This window comes from Schistocerca serialis, chromosome 11 (assembly GCF_023864345.2).
Source record: "Schistocerca serialis cubense isolate TAMUIC-IGC-003099 chromosome 11, iqSchSeri2.2, whole genome shotgun sequence".
NCBI classification, from domain to species: domain Eukaryota; kingdom Metazoa; phylum Arthropoda; class Insecta; order Orthoptera; family Acrididae; genus Schistocerca; species Schistocerca serialis.
The window spans coordinates 83,504,198-83,523,007 of record NC_064648.1 but is presented as its reverse complement, the minus strand read 5'-3'; the positions used below and the strand labels follow the sequence as shown (position 1 = coordinate 83,523,007).

Below are 18,810 nucleotides of genomic sequence, written 5' to 3'. Positions count from 1 at the left end.
CGAAATGATGCTGCTGTTGGGAGAGAGATGCAACCTCTTTTCCATAAGTATTTAGGTATTTCTAAGGTACTATTGGTGGTTACTCTTAGTGGCCAGTGTGTTCTTTCAGAACCAAAGCTTTTACTATATTGGCTAGAACGCTTCCCCATTTCATCAACTTTTTGTGAGCCTGTGTGTTTTGTACAAAGCATCACCAAGAGAATAAAAGTGTGTCGACTAAGTTGTTCATCTATCTAATAAATAATCCCGTTGATTCTGGAGAACTATCTTGTCGATAATTGAAGTTGATGATGCCATTGTTAAAACGTACATCAGTTTTATCACATCAACCATTTGTTACTCAATTCATGACGTGGATAGCGTACGAAAATTCCCGTATTCTTCTGGTCGTGTCAACTGCATTTGATATTGAGCAAGGAACTTTATTTTTTATGTCAGTAATTCCTAGACACTGCTGGACCACTTTATTCAGTCTGTACTGTACCATAAGAAGTGCATGTAACAAGTGTCATTCTGGCTTCATCTAGCTGGATAATTACTTGAATCAATATATTCTAGACATCACTAGGAGTGACAGTGTGATTCGGGTACACTAAAATAGGGTGAATACAGTTACACATCAGAGTAACAGATATGAACACTAGAGCAATGATAGGCAAAGTTATTACTACAATCGTCCGAAGTATATACCCATGAAGTGACGAAACAAATTTTCAGCAAAGTGTTACTGAAATGTAAATTTCCTTGTGCTTTACTTCATAAAAAATCAGCGTATCTTGTTTTTATTCGTTCTTTCCGAAAATAGTTCTTAATTGTTCTACAGCGTCTTTGTTAATTTCACATGAGCATTTGAAATCATTTAATTTTGGAGATGTTTCAGAAGGTTGTTGCAACAATGCGTGCTGCAATGTCTATATTCTTTGAGCTGCTAATGTTCATGAACCCGGTATCCAGAATGAATTAATTGTCACATCACATAATGCATTCTTTTTTTTTTTTTTTTAGTTGGCATTTCTTTACCATAGTGGCAAATATGATTTTCTGTTTTCACTGAGTTTACAATGATCTAGGACATTTGACTGAGCCATTTTATGGTTTTCATCTAAGACTTGCTTTTGGAAGAAATTTATTTCTGCATTTTCTGTCCTTAATTTATCACATAATCGGACAGTTTCCAGTTCCTGATACATCAACATCGTTTTAATGTGATTACTACTCCGTTCAGTACTGATATGCTCCCTATATTTTCCTCAGCAGAAGCAACACTGGCAGACATCGGAACTGCAGCTTGTTTACTATCTTCTTTCCACAGATTCCCTTTAGCAAGTGCTTGACTGACAATTTTCTTTTGTGTAATATTTTCGACAGATATTTCAGTAAACTGGGAAATACACAAGGAACCGTTCAGCCGCTCTCGTTTTAAAAGACCACCCTTGGCTTACAGTTTCAACTTGTTTACTGATGATAGAGATTTGTTGTTCCTCACAAAAATAACAGACAAAACAACTCTTGAGTCAGATTGTCTTTCTGGGGAATTGCTGTCAAACATTTTGAAATTATACTTCAGTTTTTGGAGACCTACAAAATATTTACCCTTAGTTTCTCTTCAGCCATATCGGTTCACTGGATCGAAAAACGTGGACATGTTTTGTTCGTTTTCTTCTATAATTACCAGTAACTACAACTCTCAGCACCTGTTTATAACCACAGCCTTGAACTCTTAACCATTCACTCACAAGTCCTAAACAAACTCTCAGAATAAATTGGGGAAGAAGCAATAAACGCCATCCGATTACATGTCAACTTGAGTCTCAAGTGACAGTGCTACTCGTAGTTCTTGCGTATATGAAGATGGTACCTGTTGTTTCGGACATTCACAGAACAACAGATACCATCTTCAAGGCTCACTGGCCATTTGACCGTCTTCTTCTATGCGGATGCACAAACAGTGCCTGAACTCTTACGGGAATCGGCAAAAAGCTGCGAGTCATGAGTATAATGGGCAGGGGCACTATGAGTATAGTGCGGGACAACAGGTTGGGAATGTGGGTCTCACGGTAGGCGTGCCAGAGATAAGTAGATAAGTCCCTGCAGTTGCACAATCCTCCGTGTCCTCAGTGGCTCAGATGAATAGAGCATCTGCCATGTATGCAGGGGATCCCAGGTTCGAGTCCCAGTTGGGGCACTTATTTTCAACTGTCGCCATTGATTTATATCAATGCCTGTATGCAGCTAGGGGTATTCATTTCATTGTAGTTCTCAGGCTCGCCACCTCTCCTGTCCAACTACGTTAATGCACAGGGAGTAAGCACACTCTCTGTTCTTCTTGCTATGGGCAAAGTGCGAGGTTCCCAAATGAAGGACAAGGGTCAGTAAGCACCATGAAGTACGCTATGTACTGACTGACTATGTGTAAAATTAGTGCAATATAGCACAGTGTGAAATTATGGTGATACATGTTGCAGAATAACAGCTATATTCACAAAAAAAAAAAAATATTGGGAGCCATGTCATAAGTACAGAAGGGTACAAGTAGTTTTAACTGAGACTTTTTCTCTCTTTCAGTGTCTTGAAGATAATTCGGTAATCTCTCGGCCAAATCATTTTATCAAGGAGGATCCTGAACTAAATTTGGAGGTGGGTGGAACTGAGAATACTGTAAGCACTCCCATCTCTGATTTATTGCATGTAGAGTGATAAAAATGTATTTGTGTAATTGATGTAAGAAATGCATTACTGTGGGACAGGCACAGATTGTGAGTTTTCTTGACCTAAGTGCAATTAATAACTTTACAGTACTCTTGTGATATTCCACTTGATGTGGATTAGCAACTGTTATTTGCTTATTGTTCTGGATAGAATCCAAACGGAATTTGTAACAATATGTTTAACCATACTTTCTGTGACCCTTCTGGATGTTAAACAGTTCGTATAAGTTTAAACCATGAGAGTGTAGATCATTTGAAAAACATTCCTCCTTCTAGTAACTTATGATTAACGGATTGCAGAATACATTGGACATGGTTTATCTTTTCAGTGAACCATTGATATTTGTCAGTTTGAACTAAAAATTTTCAAAGTTGCCAAAGGTACAAAGTGTGCTACTATTTGTATGTGACAGATCACCCTTGATACAGTGATCTCAAAATAGTTACAGTATGGTTACCTCAGTGGTATATGTCGAATTACTCACAGATTTGTCAGTCACAAAAAAACTCTTGGACGTATGCAGATAAATCCATGTATTACCTCATCATAGAAGTCATAGCAGATCCAAATAAATTATCTTCTTGGCACAACTTACAGCTTTGATAAGGTCTCCTTGTATGAAGCATAAAACTTAATCCAGTAAAATAAAATGTTGTTGTATTAATTTTGTCCACATTGCATAAGAGAAAGTGGATGGTTAGATTCATAAACTTCTCACAGGAATAAAACCTAACAAACATTTGGGAATATAAGGTAGAGAACTGAAAATGTATGCATAGTGCTTAGAGCCATTTGAACCATTTAAACTGAGAAACGTAAATCCGAAGACAAACTATGCAAGACACTGTATGGTACATGGCGGTGGGTATGTTCCACCACTATTAGTCATTTCCTTTTCTTTTTTGCTTGCAAGCAGAGTGAGGGAAAAGCAACTGTCTGTTGCCTCCATAAAAGCCCTAATTTCTCGTCTTCTTTTGTTGTCTGTAAATGACCCTCATGCACATTGATGCCTGTTGATTGTGCAAGCATACCACTCAAGGAAAAATGCTAGGGACAGTGGATATGGTATACAGGATGTTACAAAAAGGTACGGCCAAACTTTCAGGAAACATTCCTCACGCACAAATAAGGAATAGATGTTACGTGGACATGTGTCCGGAAACGCTTAATTTCCATGTTAGAGCTCATTTTAGTTTCGTTACGGGAGAACCAATTGTTTCCATACCATGTACAACGTGTGCATGCACTATCAGCAGCTGATTGGCCTCCACGGGTACACTTCTCCGAATGGTTCATCCAACAATGTGTCAGTCCTCATTTCAGTGCAAATGTTCTCTTTACAGATGAGGCTTCATTCCAACGCGATCAAATTGTAAATTTTCACAATCAACATGTGTGGGCTGACGAGAAACCGCACGCAATTGTGCAATCACATCATCAACACAGATTTTCTGTGAACGTTTGGGCAGGCATTGTTGGTGATGTCTTGATTGGGTCTCATGTTCTTCCACCTACGCTCAATGCAGCACGTTATCATGATTTCATAAGGGATACTCTACCTGTGCTGCTAGAACATGTGGTTCATGACACAACATGTGGTTCATGCACGATGGAGCTCCTACACATTTCTGTCGAAGTGTTCGTACGCTTCTGAAAAACAGATTTGGTGACTGATGGATTGGTAGAGGTGGACCAATTCCATGGCCTCCACAGACCTCAACCCTCTTGACTTTCATTTATGGGGGCATTTGAAAGCTCTTGTCTACGCAATCCCAGTACCAAATGTAGATACTCTTCATGCTCGTATTGTGGATGGCTGTGATACAATACGCCATTCTCCAGGGCTACATCAGCGCATCAGGGAGGGTGGATACATGTATCCTCGCTAACGGAGGATATTTTGTACATTTCCTGTAACAGAGTGTTTGAAGTCACGCTGGTACGTTCTGTTGCTGTGTGTTTCCATTCCATGATTAATGTGATTTGAAGAGAAGTAATAAAATGAGCTGTAACATGGAAAGTAAGTGTTTCTGGACACATGTCCACATAACATATTTTCTTTCTCTGTGTGTGAGGAATGTTTCCTGAAAGTTTGGCCGTACCTTTTTGTAACACCCAGTATAAAAGAGATTGAACCTGGCATAACTGGTTCCTGCATCACATTTTCTCTTCCCAAATTAAGCATTTGTTTGTTAGGCTTCATTCCGTTGTATATGCATGGTGTAATAACAATTTTCTATGGGGCACAGGCATAGTAGTTTTTGCATATGGTATTCACTTTGGAGAATGTGTTCAATATTGAAATCAGTTCATTTAGCAGAAGTTTTCCTTTACTGTCACTGCTCTGATATCTTCCCATATTACATCAGTTCACAATAAGAGGTAGATCAACACCTTGGACTATTAACTTAGTTGTTGGCATTGTGCTTCATAAAATTTTCCATTAGTAAATGTGCCTCTGCATCATTTCCAAGTTGCTGCCTTCATGCTATTGTTTGGAAAATCAATCTGGAATGCATAAATTTTAGTTCCATTTGTCCACTATCTTTACAATCCACAGCGCACCAGAAGAAAGTATTTGTCTATGTTTACAAGTTCATGATCCAAGACCCTATACTGCCCAACAGCAACCTTACACAATTGATCTCTTCCCATTGTTATGACAAAACTCACTATTTATTGGTACACACCTAAACTCTGTCTTCTGGAATATTACCATCACTAAATCCTATTAAACGTTTTCTATTTCAGTATACACAAACAGGTGATTTCAAAATTAACAAAAGACATTAGATGAAAAAACAGTAAACATAGAAAAATAAAACTCATTATGTCTCTGACAGTTATGGAGGATACACAATGTGTGATGCATTATATTATAGGCAAATATTAATATGCAAATTAGACCAACAAAGTTTTATTATGGTTCCTTACAATACACGCTGATCAACAGTTACATCAGCAGTGAGCCTCAAATGCCAGTTCCATAAATTTTCTCAACATTGATTCTCAGAAAGAACATCATCTTCCCTCCAAGGATTCCTGTCTGAGTTGCTGAACCATATCCATAACATTTGTGTGCTAATGAAAGCTAACAGTAGCAAATCTAAAAGCATGCCACTGAATTGCTTCAGTTTCTGACTGGTGGGATGTCACATTGTCAAGCATGCATATGTTCCAACAAAAAAATTTTGGAAAACAAGAGTTCAAAAGAGAATATATAAAAATCGTGATATAAAGCTGGGAAAATGAGGTCGAAATCACTACCACATAATTTAAACCTGCGAAGAAGCTACAAAAATGGAATTTTCTGAACTCCGCTCTGTGTGTGTTTCAGATAGACTCTGATGTTATTGCCAATAAGGATAAAAAATACGCAGTGTAAGAAGAAGAAAGGAATTTTTTAGTCATTTCAACGTCTCCTGCATATAAAGATTAGATTTCAACCTGTCGGAAAAGAAACACATATGAATAAATCAGTCATCTTTAATCCATTAACACTCGTATTATGAGTAAGAAATTTTTCAACAAATTATTCATTGATATACCATAAGTTGTAAGAAACTTGCAGACATACTGAAAACCATTATGAGATTATGCTAACCACAGAAGAGGAGAAAACACAGGTAGTGGAACATTGTCTATGATCACGGTCTAGTAGGTGTGAGGGAACAAGCATTGAAAATTTTAAATAGTAACAAACCCTAGAAAATGGCAGGAATTCTTGAAAGTATAGGAAATAATGTTCAAGGCTATATAAAAGAATGTAAACTGGTCACTTGAAACCAACATAAAAATAACAATTTTAGTCTATGACTTCCACTCAGTTCTTGACTGTGTGCCTCTGAAAGAACAACTAGATTTTGGAGGCGAAACAATTCAGATTAAAAACCATCTGTTGAGGAACTGAAGGAAATCAGTACTTTGGAAAATGACAAGTCATCAGCGGAAACAGAAACTCATAGCAGAAGTATGAAGATAAGGATACTGAGCAACTGACAGAATTATGTTAAACATTTGTAAAATTGAAAAAATTACTGAAGAGTGGAAATGTGCATTAATTGTTCCTCTTCATAAAAAAGACATAAAACCAGTCTGAATAATTGCAGGGAATTTCACTGCATCCTGTTATGTCCAAACTTCTTCAAAAAGTCCTGTGAAGTCAACTGGATGAACATGTAGGCCCATTAATAGTCGAGTATAAGGCACGATTTTGCAAAGGGTAATCGTGTAGAGAACAGATATGGGAACCAAAGTCAATTTTCCAAAGATGGTGATGTGTAAATACTGTGACAACTTATGACAAGTGTCAGAAAGGCTTATGATTTGATAGAAGAAAATCTTGATTCAGTACTTCAAATGAATTCAAAATTGACAGGAAAACAGTGGCAGCTATCCAACAGACATTAATGGGTACAACCTCAAACGTTAAATTGATTGGAGAAATTTCAGAAGCATTTGAAATGCACAACAGTGTGCAGCCAGAGATCCACAATCACCTCCAATTTAAAATAATTCTGAAAAAAGTTATGAAAACATAGGGAAGGAGATGAGGGAATCCAAATTGAAATTAAAAAAGAGCAGAGAACCAACATGAGTTGTATGGCTCTTATAGATACTCACAGTTCTAAGAAACTGTAGAAAATCCAAACTTGCCCTGGAGAAGCTTCATAAAATGTCACAGAAAACTGGTCTACAAATCATCTGTGAGGGAATTCAGTAATTGACAGGAAGCCTGCAGATAATCCCTCCGCTATAACCTGGTATGAGGAAGTGTCACAAGATATATACATTAAATATCCAGGAGAGATAATCCAATCAGCATTTATTTATTTATGCTAGTCTGACGAGGGCCATCAGGTTCTCTTCTGCATTGGACCAGGGTTTCACACATACATCATAGTTACCTAAGAAACAACAGTTATAATATGACAAATAGTATTAAAATGATTTGAGTGTCCTAAGTGGCAATGTGAGTAAGTAATACTGACTACGAACTAATAAAGTTAATAATGACAGTACTAGTAGAATTACAGCTGCTGCCATTAATGGTGCTGGTGGCAACAGTAGTAATGACAACAATGATAGTGGCAGGTATAAAAAGGATTTATAAATGTACAAGATAGTTTTCAGATATAGTGAGTCCCGTGGAAAGGAAATTTAAAAAGCCTCACCAGCTAAGAATTCTGGGAAAAGAGGAAGATTTGGGTGGAGCATCATTATATGCTCACATGTCAGTTCAAAGAGCAATTTAAAAGCAGCCAAACGTGGCTACTTCAGGACGTTTGTAGAGTACACACATGGATGACTTTCTGTTAATGGATGTAATCTACATGAACATATTCCTCTTGTTTATCTTCATGATTGTTGGATGTGTGTAGCACATTATGTGATAAACCAAGAGTATGTGTATGCCAGTTGTCAGTTACACCTGTTGTATCTTGAAAAGATGTAGTCTTCTCAATTTACGGAACTTGTGGACATACTTGGTTTGAGCCACATCTCTGATAGAAGTATCTGATGTATGTCCATGCCTTGAAATATGTGACACTTTGTTATGATAAGGTGGCAGAGATCGAACATTTGCGAGTGCAGTGTGATGTTCAGTGCATTTGGCTACGAGGCTCATGAAGATGCTAGATAGTAGCGACTTTAGGCTGGTGAGGTTAGGAGAACAAAGAATACCAAAGTACATTGTGGTAGGGAAGCAAGGTTCCTTGACGTGAAAGTGGGAGATATCTCCAGGAGGAGGGAGGTTTTGCGGCCAAGGCCAGCAGGCTTTGCACTGGTCAGTGAATGGTCAGCTGAAGACAGGAGGAGAAAGTTCCTGAACAGAGCTAGAACAGTCTCTGCACAACAATATCGAAAGCAAGATAAATGGAATGAAAGCAGTCTGTCTTGCTATTGGTGCTTATGATGAGTAACCACAGTAATATGATGATAAATTATTAAAGTAGAAATAAGACTGTAATTTTTATCTTATGAATCAGAGCCTTGTGAACATAGAATAGTAATAGTGAATTAATGAATAGTATTGGTCTTGGAGGTATGAGAATTGAGCAGAAAATTAGTACTAAAAGTAATCATAGACAAACAGAGAATAATAAGAGGGGAAACTGTTTTAAGTATAATATTAGTAAAACAAATTGTTTCTTTGCAAAATAGACATGAAAGTAAACACACAAAATTAGAGGCAACAAGAGTTGAAATTTTTTTTTAGCTTCAAACGTCCTGTCTGCATTGCAGACTGATCATTCCTATTTTAGGTCTTCACCATCATCCTGCCATCATTTGTCCACAAGTTTTGCAGCTGAAATCTTGATCACACTGTTCAAAATCTTCAGTCTTTCAAAAGTGAGATCCTCCCTTATTGTCAAACGTAACTTCAGGAGTTTCTTGCTCAAAAGCTTGTCAACTGATGTGGAGTTGTCGTAACAAAAAATCTATTTTAGTCAATGTAAAACTACTGCTGGAATAACTCTTTACTGTAGAAAATACTGTGATTCATGGTCAAACAAAAATGACTGACTGAGAAGCAGGAAAGAAAAATTCTCAGGAAAATATTTGCACCAGATTTCTGTGAACGAATTTGGATAAAGAGGCCCTTTAGAGAGATCTATAGATAGACAGAAACAATAACGGACACCTACAGATAAAAAGGGATAAAATGCTGTGGACACATCACAGGATGACTGACTACAGGCTCACAAGGCAGATCTTCAAGGTAGCAAGCACTAACAAAAACAGTTCAAAATGGATCATAGGTACAGAAGAAGTTGGACTCTCACAAGATAACATAATAAATCGAAAAATAGTCTAGAAAGACCATGAAACATACTTAAACAGCGACACATGGAAAACAGAAATGGATATAAATATTTGGAAGACCACAGAGGACATACACTATGTGATCAAAAGTATCCGGGCACCTGGCTGAAAAAGGCTTGAAAGTTTGTGGCGCCCTCCACCTGTAATGCTGGAATTGAATATGGTATTAGCCCACCCTTATCCTTAGTGACAGCTTCCACTCTTGCAGACATATGTTCAATCAGGTGCTGGAATGTTTCTTGGGGAATGGCGACCCATTCTTAACAGGTGTTTGCACTGAGGAGAGGAATCGATGTCGGTCGGTGATGCCTGGTATGAAGTCAGCATTCCAAAACATCCCAAAGGTATTCTAAAGGATTCACGTCATGTCTCTATGCAGGCCAGTCCATTACAGGTTTGTTATGGTCGTGTAGCCACTCCGCCACAGGCCATGCATTATGAACACGTGTGTCCGATCGTGTTCAAAGCTGCAATTGCCATCCCCAAATTGCTCTTAAACAGTGGGAAGCAATGTAGGCCTGTGCTGTGATTGCGCCATGCAAAACAAGGGATGCAAGCCCCCTCCATGAAAAACATTATGACACCATAACACCAGAACCACCTCCGAATTTTACTGTTGGCACTACACACACTGGCAGATGATGTTCACCAGGTATTTGCCATACACACACACACCCATCAGGTCACCACATTGTGTACCTTGATTCTTCACTCCACACAACGATTTTGCACTGTTCAATTGTCCAATGTTTTCGCTCCTTACATCAAGCGAGGCGTCATCTGGAATTTACCTGCGTAATGTGTGGCTTATGAGCAGGTGCTCGACGGTGAAGTATAGGTTTTCTCACCTCCCACCTAACAGTCGTAATACCTGCAGTGAATAATTATGAAGTCTGGAATTCCTGTGTGATGGTCTGTATAGATGTCTGCCTGTTATACATTACGAACCTCTTCAAGTGTCAGCAGTTTCTGTTAGTCAACAAACGAGGTAGCCCTGTACGCTTCTGTGCTGTATGTGTCCCTTCACGTTTCCACTTCACTATCACATCAGAAACAGTGGACCTAGGTACGTTTAGGAGTGTGGAAATCTGGCATAGAGACATACAACACAAGTGATACCCAATCACCTGACCAAGTTCGAAGCGCATGGGTTCCGCGGAGTGCCCCATTCTGATCTCCCATGATGTCTAATGACTACTGAGTTTGCTGATATGGAGTACCTGGCAGTAGGTAGCAGCACAATGCACCTAACATGAAAAACCTATGTTTTTGGGGGTGTTTGGATACTTTTGATCATTTTGTGTATGTAAAGAAATTGGGAAGGATATAGGAGTAAGAAGAAAATTTTAAATTTAGACGCTATCTCTTATAAGTTAATGTATGGGATGATGACAATGCAATCTGGAAACATCTCCTGTAATTATCAGTGTGAGGAGATTAGAGGAATCTGACTGTCAGTACCCTTATCTTTGTTATTACTCATTTTCAGTGCAGTTGCTATTTTTGAAAAAACTGATTTTGTTACCTTAATTCAACTTGCTTTCAGAGATGACTCAGTCTTTACTGTTAATGTGAAATAGTTTGTTTCATCTGACATGTTTCTCATTAGGTGATCATCTCTGGGTTTGATGACTGAATCTTTAGATTATCCTTGATCTTAATGGTCTTCTGCTAGACTCGAGTGACACTTATTTTACTGCTATTGTAGTTGTCCACATGCTCATTGATTCTTCATATGTATTCATTGTATGTATGAAAGCACAGTCAAACATTTGAAGAGGACACTGTCCTCATGTTAACCATGTTGTTTATTTCCTATTTATGATAATACACGAATCTTTGTCATTTATATGCCTATAAAATAACAGCACTTCATGTAATAATTCGTATAACTTTCATGTCATGCTGTACTCCATAATTTCCTCTGTGGATGAAACTGATGTGACATTTAACGACTTTGATGTTCCATCTCGAGATGGATGTTCCATCTATCTCGAGAGTATGGCATAATATTCAATGCTACAGATGTGAAAAAAATACGTTCAGTAGCAGTTCAGATAGAATTTTTTTCAGTTCAGTTCTTTTTTTACCTGTTTCATCAATAAAAATTGGACGATTTTTTACATTTTTCTCTGGTACTTCACCTTACTGTATGTGCATGGCAGGTGAATGATGTTTCATGCTTTTAATTTTGAAGTATCAAGTAGGAGATTTGTTTTCAAATAAATCTGTGTCTTTATAATTATTTACAAAGCTAAAAGCAAAGTGTTGAAATGAAGTGTTAATTTTTACTTATAATTTTCTTCAATAACTGCCACAGTTATGTTGTGTCTCTTTGATAATAATATTTCCAACTATTGTTTGGAACAGTCAGATGTTAGTGGGTGTTAATACAATTTTATTTATTTACCGTTTCATCAATTTTAAATCACCAGTAATTCTTTGTATTGTTTCAGGTGGCAGCCTCAATAAGAAATGCATCTGATAGTTTAAGGTATGTTTTTTATTATTCGCTGCAGAATATTTTGAGCAGTATAAAGTTTTAGTTACTCCATGTGAAAGAAAAACAATAACCCCTAGGGACCAAAATACCAGAAGTTATTTTTAAAAAGTTCTGTTTTTGGAGTTCTATTTTTTTCTATGTATTAACCATTTGCAGTATATACATACAGTATATACAGACTACAGCAATGTTATGCATATTATCAGAGAAAACACTACTATATCCACTATTCTATTATTGCAGAAGATTAAAAAGGAGCTTTACGATATTACAATGTACATTAGTCCCATTTATAACATTGGTTTGCAATAACAGCACAAACAGCAAAAATGGACTCTAAAGCCCTTACATTAAATACTGTACTGTAACCTGAAAAATTATACACTCAAATAATGTTCTAAATCTAGTATATTGTGCTGTCACAGAGAGGAACAAAAATGCCTGAAAAATTGCACTTGCAGATAATATTCTAATGGCAAACATTCAACACATTGTGGTGCCACAGAAAGAAACAAAAATGCTTCCTAATTAGATGGCCAGCTGTAAGAACGTCTGTAAAACTAATAAAAGCACATCTCAGCATGGAATTGCACTTGTTAATGGAATCTAGTTTTCCACACTGTTGGTGTCACAATTGTTTTCCTTGTTGATGGCGATTGTTGAGCAATGATATGCATAAAGGTCAGCTAGAGAAACATTAGGAAAAGAGAAAAACGTTGACAATTCAGGTTTAATAAAAAATGTAATGATGCAACAGACTAAAAAACAGTTTGTAATTCATGCTGACTGAAATTTGTTAACCATTAAAATATTGTATAATATCATGTGCATCACTGCCAGTACAGATATTTTGCTGGTGTTAACCAAGTGTTAACCTTAAGTGAGTTCATGTTCAGCATAATTGATTGTTCATTATTATTGATAAGTAAAAATATTACAAAGAAGTAGGGTTAGTAACACATTCTATAAAACACCTAGTTTGTGTATTGGTTCCTTAATAAAAACAGTGTACTTCTTTTATTAAAAAGAAGCAAACTAAAGTGCAGGTGAAGTGTCAGCAGCTGTATAGTGCTAACTATTCTAATTGAATATGACATGGAAGTCATAGAAATTCAATGTGATGGGTACAAGCTAATGTCCTATCATGTAGAATGAGTAAGAGGAAAGGGTGAGTGGTTATATACCCAAAAACTGGAGTCAAGTTTCAGCCCCTTCAGATTAATGAATGTTGGGGTGAACAGCTCTTTGAATACTGTGTCAGCAATGTGGATTGGGAAACATAAGCTTGTTGTATTGACCGTTTACAGGCCACCATCATGATCTTAAATTTCATAAAGCAGCTGTAGTCAGCTTTAGTAAGGCCATGAAGACTTAACTGGTGAGTCATCTTTTGTGACTTGAGAAGCTACTAACAAAGGATGCCTAGAGTTACCAATGTCTGAATTTGGGAAATCTCACACAGTACAATTCCCCAAAAGGACTTAATGCACACATTGCAAACTTGGCTGATTTGGGAGCAAAACTGACAGTGATTTATCTGACAGTAAAATGAATACTGATCAGTTGTGCTTCGATCATAGAAGGAAAGTTTTGTCACCACAGAACTAGAGTGAAATTACAGGACAAATGTTATCAATTGTGTTAATAATTTTCCTAATATTCTTATTCTCTAAAAAAACCATGATACTGAATGGAAGTAAGAGCACGGGAAGAATAACTCCTTGGACTTAAGTATCTTGTGCAAGGTAGACAGAGCTCTAACTACTTCAGAAGACAACAAACTGTGCATAGTGAAATATTCTGCTGTACTGTCTGTAGTGCACTATCAGATCTTCCTTTGTGTTCAGTAAAGCTCTTTTTTCTTGGCACAATATGTTCTCATCCCAAATTGTGGCTATGCTTTTTTGGTGTTTGAACTGTAGTAGCCACTTGACCTGTTGTATGGTAAGGCTGGACTCATGAGGTTGCAAAATCATTTTTAGGAAATAATTCAATTCTGCAATTTCTGTGTATATCCATGGTAAACATTTACCATTTTTCACGTAGTAAATGCTCACAGATGAGTGTGACCGCTATGTCTACATCTACATCTGTTCCTTGCAAAGCAATGTGAAGTAAAAGATTAATATCGCTGGTTAGACCTATTTGATATGTGTCACACACCCTTTAGCAATGTTCTGAGGTGAGTCACACAGTTGTTTTGAAAGCATTAGATTTCTGTGGTATCCCAGCAATCGACTGACCGCTGTACCTACAACTGAACCAGTGTGATGATTCCATTGGTATCTTCACATACTGCTACACTCAAGAATTGATGAGTGTAGTGATAGGGCACTATGTTTCTCCTTCTTGTGAAACTCACTATTTTTAATCCTAATGGTTGAAGGCTTGCTCCACTTCAAAATTTTATCTAAGTACAAGCTTATATATTCTTTTAAGTTCTTCATAATTGACAGAGCTAGTAATTATATGTGCCTGTACAATTATGAATAGTTTTGCCTTTTTATCTGTGTTGCCTATGGAACTGAGTCAACAGTACTGTTCATATTAGTTTACCTACACTTCTGCATTATAATTTATAATTACTTCTACTCATGCATTACTCCAGTTTCATTTTGTGTTGATAACTCTGCAGTCACCTAACCAGAAATGTTGTTCTTCCTCCCATGCACCACACTAATTCCCACCATATCAAACTTCAACTTATCCATTTCTGATTTCATGTTCTCTGACTCACCTAATCAATCAAGGGACTTAACATTCCACACTCTCACTTGTAGTGATATTGTTTCTTTCCCCTGATGATATCCACCAGAGTAGCCCCCTCCCAGAGATATTATTGGGAGGCTATATTGCTACTGGAATATTTTACCCAATTGGATGTCATTATCATTAAACTATACAGCAGAGCAGCATGTCCTCAGGAATTGCAAAATAATTTCCTTAGCATATGGTATGGTGGTGGCTGGTACCTTTACTACTAGAAAGACCGGCCATCCATCTTCATTAACCACATGTTAGCGTGTGGACTCTCCCTAGATATCCTCCCATTGCAGTTTTATATACTGTATGTCTCCCAGTTTCATTAAGGCAGGCATGTCACTTCACTTTGGCAAGATAAATGTTTCATATGGTAAGTGGGTGCCACACAACTCAAACATGTCAAATAACTTAGCTATTACCAAAACGTCACAAAATTAGGAAATCATGACATTGTGCCGTGGAGATGCTGATAGAGTTTTTAATTGTACACTAAATATCATATATTCTCACAACACTATAGTAAGTTTTTGTTTATCATAAGTTATTTTTCAGACGTTACACAGCAATTAAGAAGGGCTGGTAGAAATGAGGCAACACATTCTCGAGGAAAATTATAACTAAAATGGTAAGATGCAGTTAAGAGATATAATATTAAACTGAAGTTCATAAGGGTTAACAGCATGTGTTACTGCTCACATAATCAATATTGACATGATGCCATAAGTCCCAAATATCACAAGCTTTCTTGTGGGATTTCATTGTGTCATTTAAAGGACAAGAACTCTATGAGAAATATCAGAAAGCTGCATATGAATCAGGAACATATGTGTTGCAACAATTCTACCAGCTTCAACCATGACTGTCCAGCAATAGACTAGGATATTAGCTGTGTCATTCACTTTTGTTATGGGAAGGTTGTTCCAATGGGACATCTTGGTATATTCAGTGTTGGAACTTTCACTAGCAATGTCATCAAGAACACATATGATGATGGCTTTAGGGTTGTGGCAACTGATGGGGGTGTTACTTGATGTTCTACTCTATCCCAAAAGAATAAGATAGAAAATACTTGAAACCTAAACCACCACCATACTCACTGTAGAAAAAACATACAAGATAATAACTGTCCAAATAATGAGACTTGGCACTTTTAGAACATCAGGTACAAATACCCTATATCCCATGAATCACATGTGATGCAAACATTTATGGTTTTGTGATGGAACCACAAAGTTTCACAGTGAAAACCTTCAAATTGTCATCTCCCTAATGCCTTGTAGTAATAACACAAAAGCTTATCATTGGTTTAATATCTATTATACTGCAATGGAACATTCATGTTTTGATAGCACATGTGGAGTAAATGAAACTTTTTATTTGTAGAAGATCACTGTATTTCACATGAGTCACTTTGTAAATGTTTCAATACTCCCATGCTTTCAGGGCACAGTATCTGACTGGTTGCCACTGGGGGTAAGGACAGCTGGATGGGCAACCTGTATTATTTGCTGTGTGTGAGGGATAAGTGAGGATTGAGATCAGACACTAGCTGTATGAATTCTTAGGGCAGTTACTCAATGATAACAATAGATTTTGTTTTGATTTGCCAAGATTCTCTTTGGAAGAAGCATTGCTAATATTGTCCTAAAATTTTGCCAGCCATTTCATTTGTAGGAGATATTGTCAGTAATATGCAGGTGTAATGCCAGCATCTCCTGGTGGGTTGTGAGATAAGCCATGTCTTCTGAATACAAGTGCTAGAATTTACTTCAGCACAGTTATTTATTTTCTCACAACTGATCTCTAATCCTGCTTAATTATAATTGTAACCTACACACATAGGCATGTCAAAAAGTCACTGAGGTGGGTACCACATAGAGCAAACAGAGGATTGTTTTATCATCTGGTGATATTCAAAATTGCTTACATCTTGCCAGACTATGATTATTGCAAGGTATATTCACCACACTGTTGGTGCACTTGTCCTGTTGTGGAAGTAAGTGTCAACCTACAGTATTCACCTCTTGCAAAGCTTGGTGATAGTTCGAGTGTTGTTCATCTGCAGTGAATATTTAGCCCAGAACAGCTGTATACATCATTTCTTTTGTCAGCTGGCTCAAAAAAAAATATGAGTAATGTCGAGGAGGATTTATTATTGTTGTGATAGCCCATAAAACTGCTGTATCAGTCAGGAACAAATCTAAAAACCAGAGGGGAGAAAAGGAGATAGCTCAGGGAGGGTGGATGTAATGCCGCAAGAAACTTAGATATGACTTTTTATTTTCAAGCAGTGCTACATAACAGCTGAACTAGTAGGAAAATTTCAGCTTTATGTGAGAAAGCAATCTTGCCTGTTCTACTGAACCCAGGGGAAAATGATACATTGCACAATAATTACTGTAAAGTGGCCCTCACCAACTGTAAGCCAAATGACAAGAAAAATTCGATCAGCATGTGCCATACCTGGTCTGTAGAATCCAAACAACTACGCACTCACATCCAGTGTACATTTGAAGGATATTGCTCCACCCTGAGAATGTGAATGGCTGGAATACACTGCCTTTCCCTAATCTGATAATATGTTGGAAATGTGTGTAATTGTGGCTGTGTCCTTGTATATGTGTACAAAGGAGTGTTTGGGGAAAGTCAGTGCCTGCCATCTATGCCACCTGTAAGCTTTGAAAGTGGGAGGTGTTTTCAGCCACTTTGATTATGAGCACACCAGGCATCTACTCTTATCATCTGGCAGATGTGGAAGCAACTGTAGAAGAAATATACCTACATAGGGCATACCCAAAAGGCGTGTTCTTTTTAAATTCAGCATACAGTACTGTAATCAGTGGGATATAATATTCTACATTAACTTTGCGTCTGATGATTTTAGACAGCCTTTTGTAGCCTTGAATTTAAACTCATGCCCTAACGTTACCACAACTGTATGAGTTGCAGTATATCCAAGAAAACAAGAGATTAACAATCTGCAGCACAACTGAGATCATGATTATTTTGTTCAGAGATTTTAAGGCTAACCTCTGTGAGCCAACTCAAGACAGAAATATTTCTTGATATGTTTCTTTGCATAGCCATCTACTGCAGCAAAACTTCAGTTTTTGATGAAAGCAAACTGTAATGTTTCACTGTCATTGGTTACTTGAAACCACATATCCATCAAAAAGCAAAACAGTCAAAAGCAGCAATCAGGATAGAATAATAGCATGCAAGTATGTGCATGCTCCTACACACCCACAGCCATATCCACACTCAAATGACCTCATTGGGAAGCTCAAAGATGTCCAGTTCCATTGTGATGGAATGGGGTAGCTGCAGGTGGAATGATTGGACCCAGATATCACACAGGTAGACAATTCACCTACTGCCATCACTTGCTCGCAGAGGACTATGGTAGGATGCACTGTACATGATTTGTGCTGATGTCACCATTGATAGGGGTGTGTGATTCAGTTGAGGATGTTTTGGAACTCCAGGGGACCAGGAGTTGTGAAGATACTTTAGAATGGGAGGCTGTAACTGCATTGGCATCCTCCCTGACAGACAATATGTCAATTAGAAAGAGCTACACATAAGCTGTGCTGCTAACAACACACTCTAATGTTGGAATAATTTGTGTGTGTCATTCACATTTGTTCATGAGTCTGGAAATTTATGTATGTGTTCCTGTACAGGTGTTGTCCACCTGGTTCATGGCCATACTACCTAGCCAATAATAAATGTGATGTTTGTGGTAGTTGGGGATTCATTTGGAATCAAATAAAATGCCATGCTTCATTGCTTTGTGAAATAAATTTATCATGAGTGCTTTTAAGAATTTATACTCTAAGCTCAAAGTGTTCTCCAAAAAAAGAAAAATCCACTTGGAAAGAGTGATTTATTTTAGTTTTAAAATCATTGATTTCTCTTTTCTTTTCCTTTATCTTTGTGTGGAAACTGTTATGTCAAAAACTGGAGGATATTATATCTAATAATATTAATAATTTGGTCTAAAAGAT

At 37.4% G+C, this 18,810-nt stretch overlaps 1 protein-coding gene across 9 annotated transcripts in view; it reads left to right on the top strand.

Annotated features, from left to right (window-relative positions):
* Positions 1–18,810, top strand: part of LOC126426871 (zinc finger protein 99-like) — a 172,144-nt gene that overhangs the window by 84,968 nt on the left and 68,366 nt on the right. For 4 of the 9 annotated variants that reach the window (XM_050088914.1, XM_050088910.1, XM_050088909.1 and 1 more), the window contains 2 exons: positions 2,566–2,637; positions 11,994–12,031. In XM_050088914.1, the coding sequence (XP_049944871.1) occupies positions 2,566–2,637; positions 11,994–12,031 (110 nt within the window). Of the gene's footprint in view, positions 1–2,565; positions 2,638–11,993; positions 12,032–18,810 lie in introns of those variants that run through there. The other 5 variants (XR_007576450.1, XM_050088915.1, XM_050088911.1 and 2 more) reach the window with 2 other exon arrangements.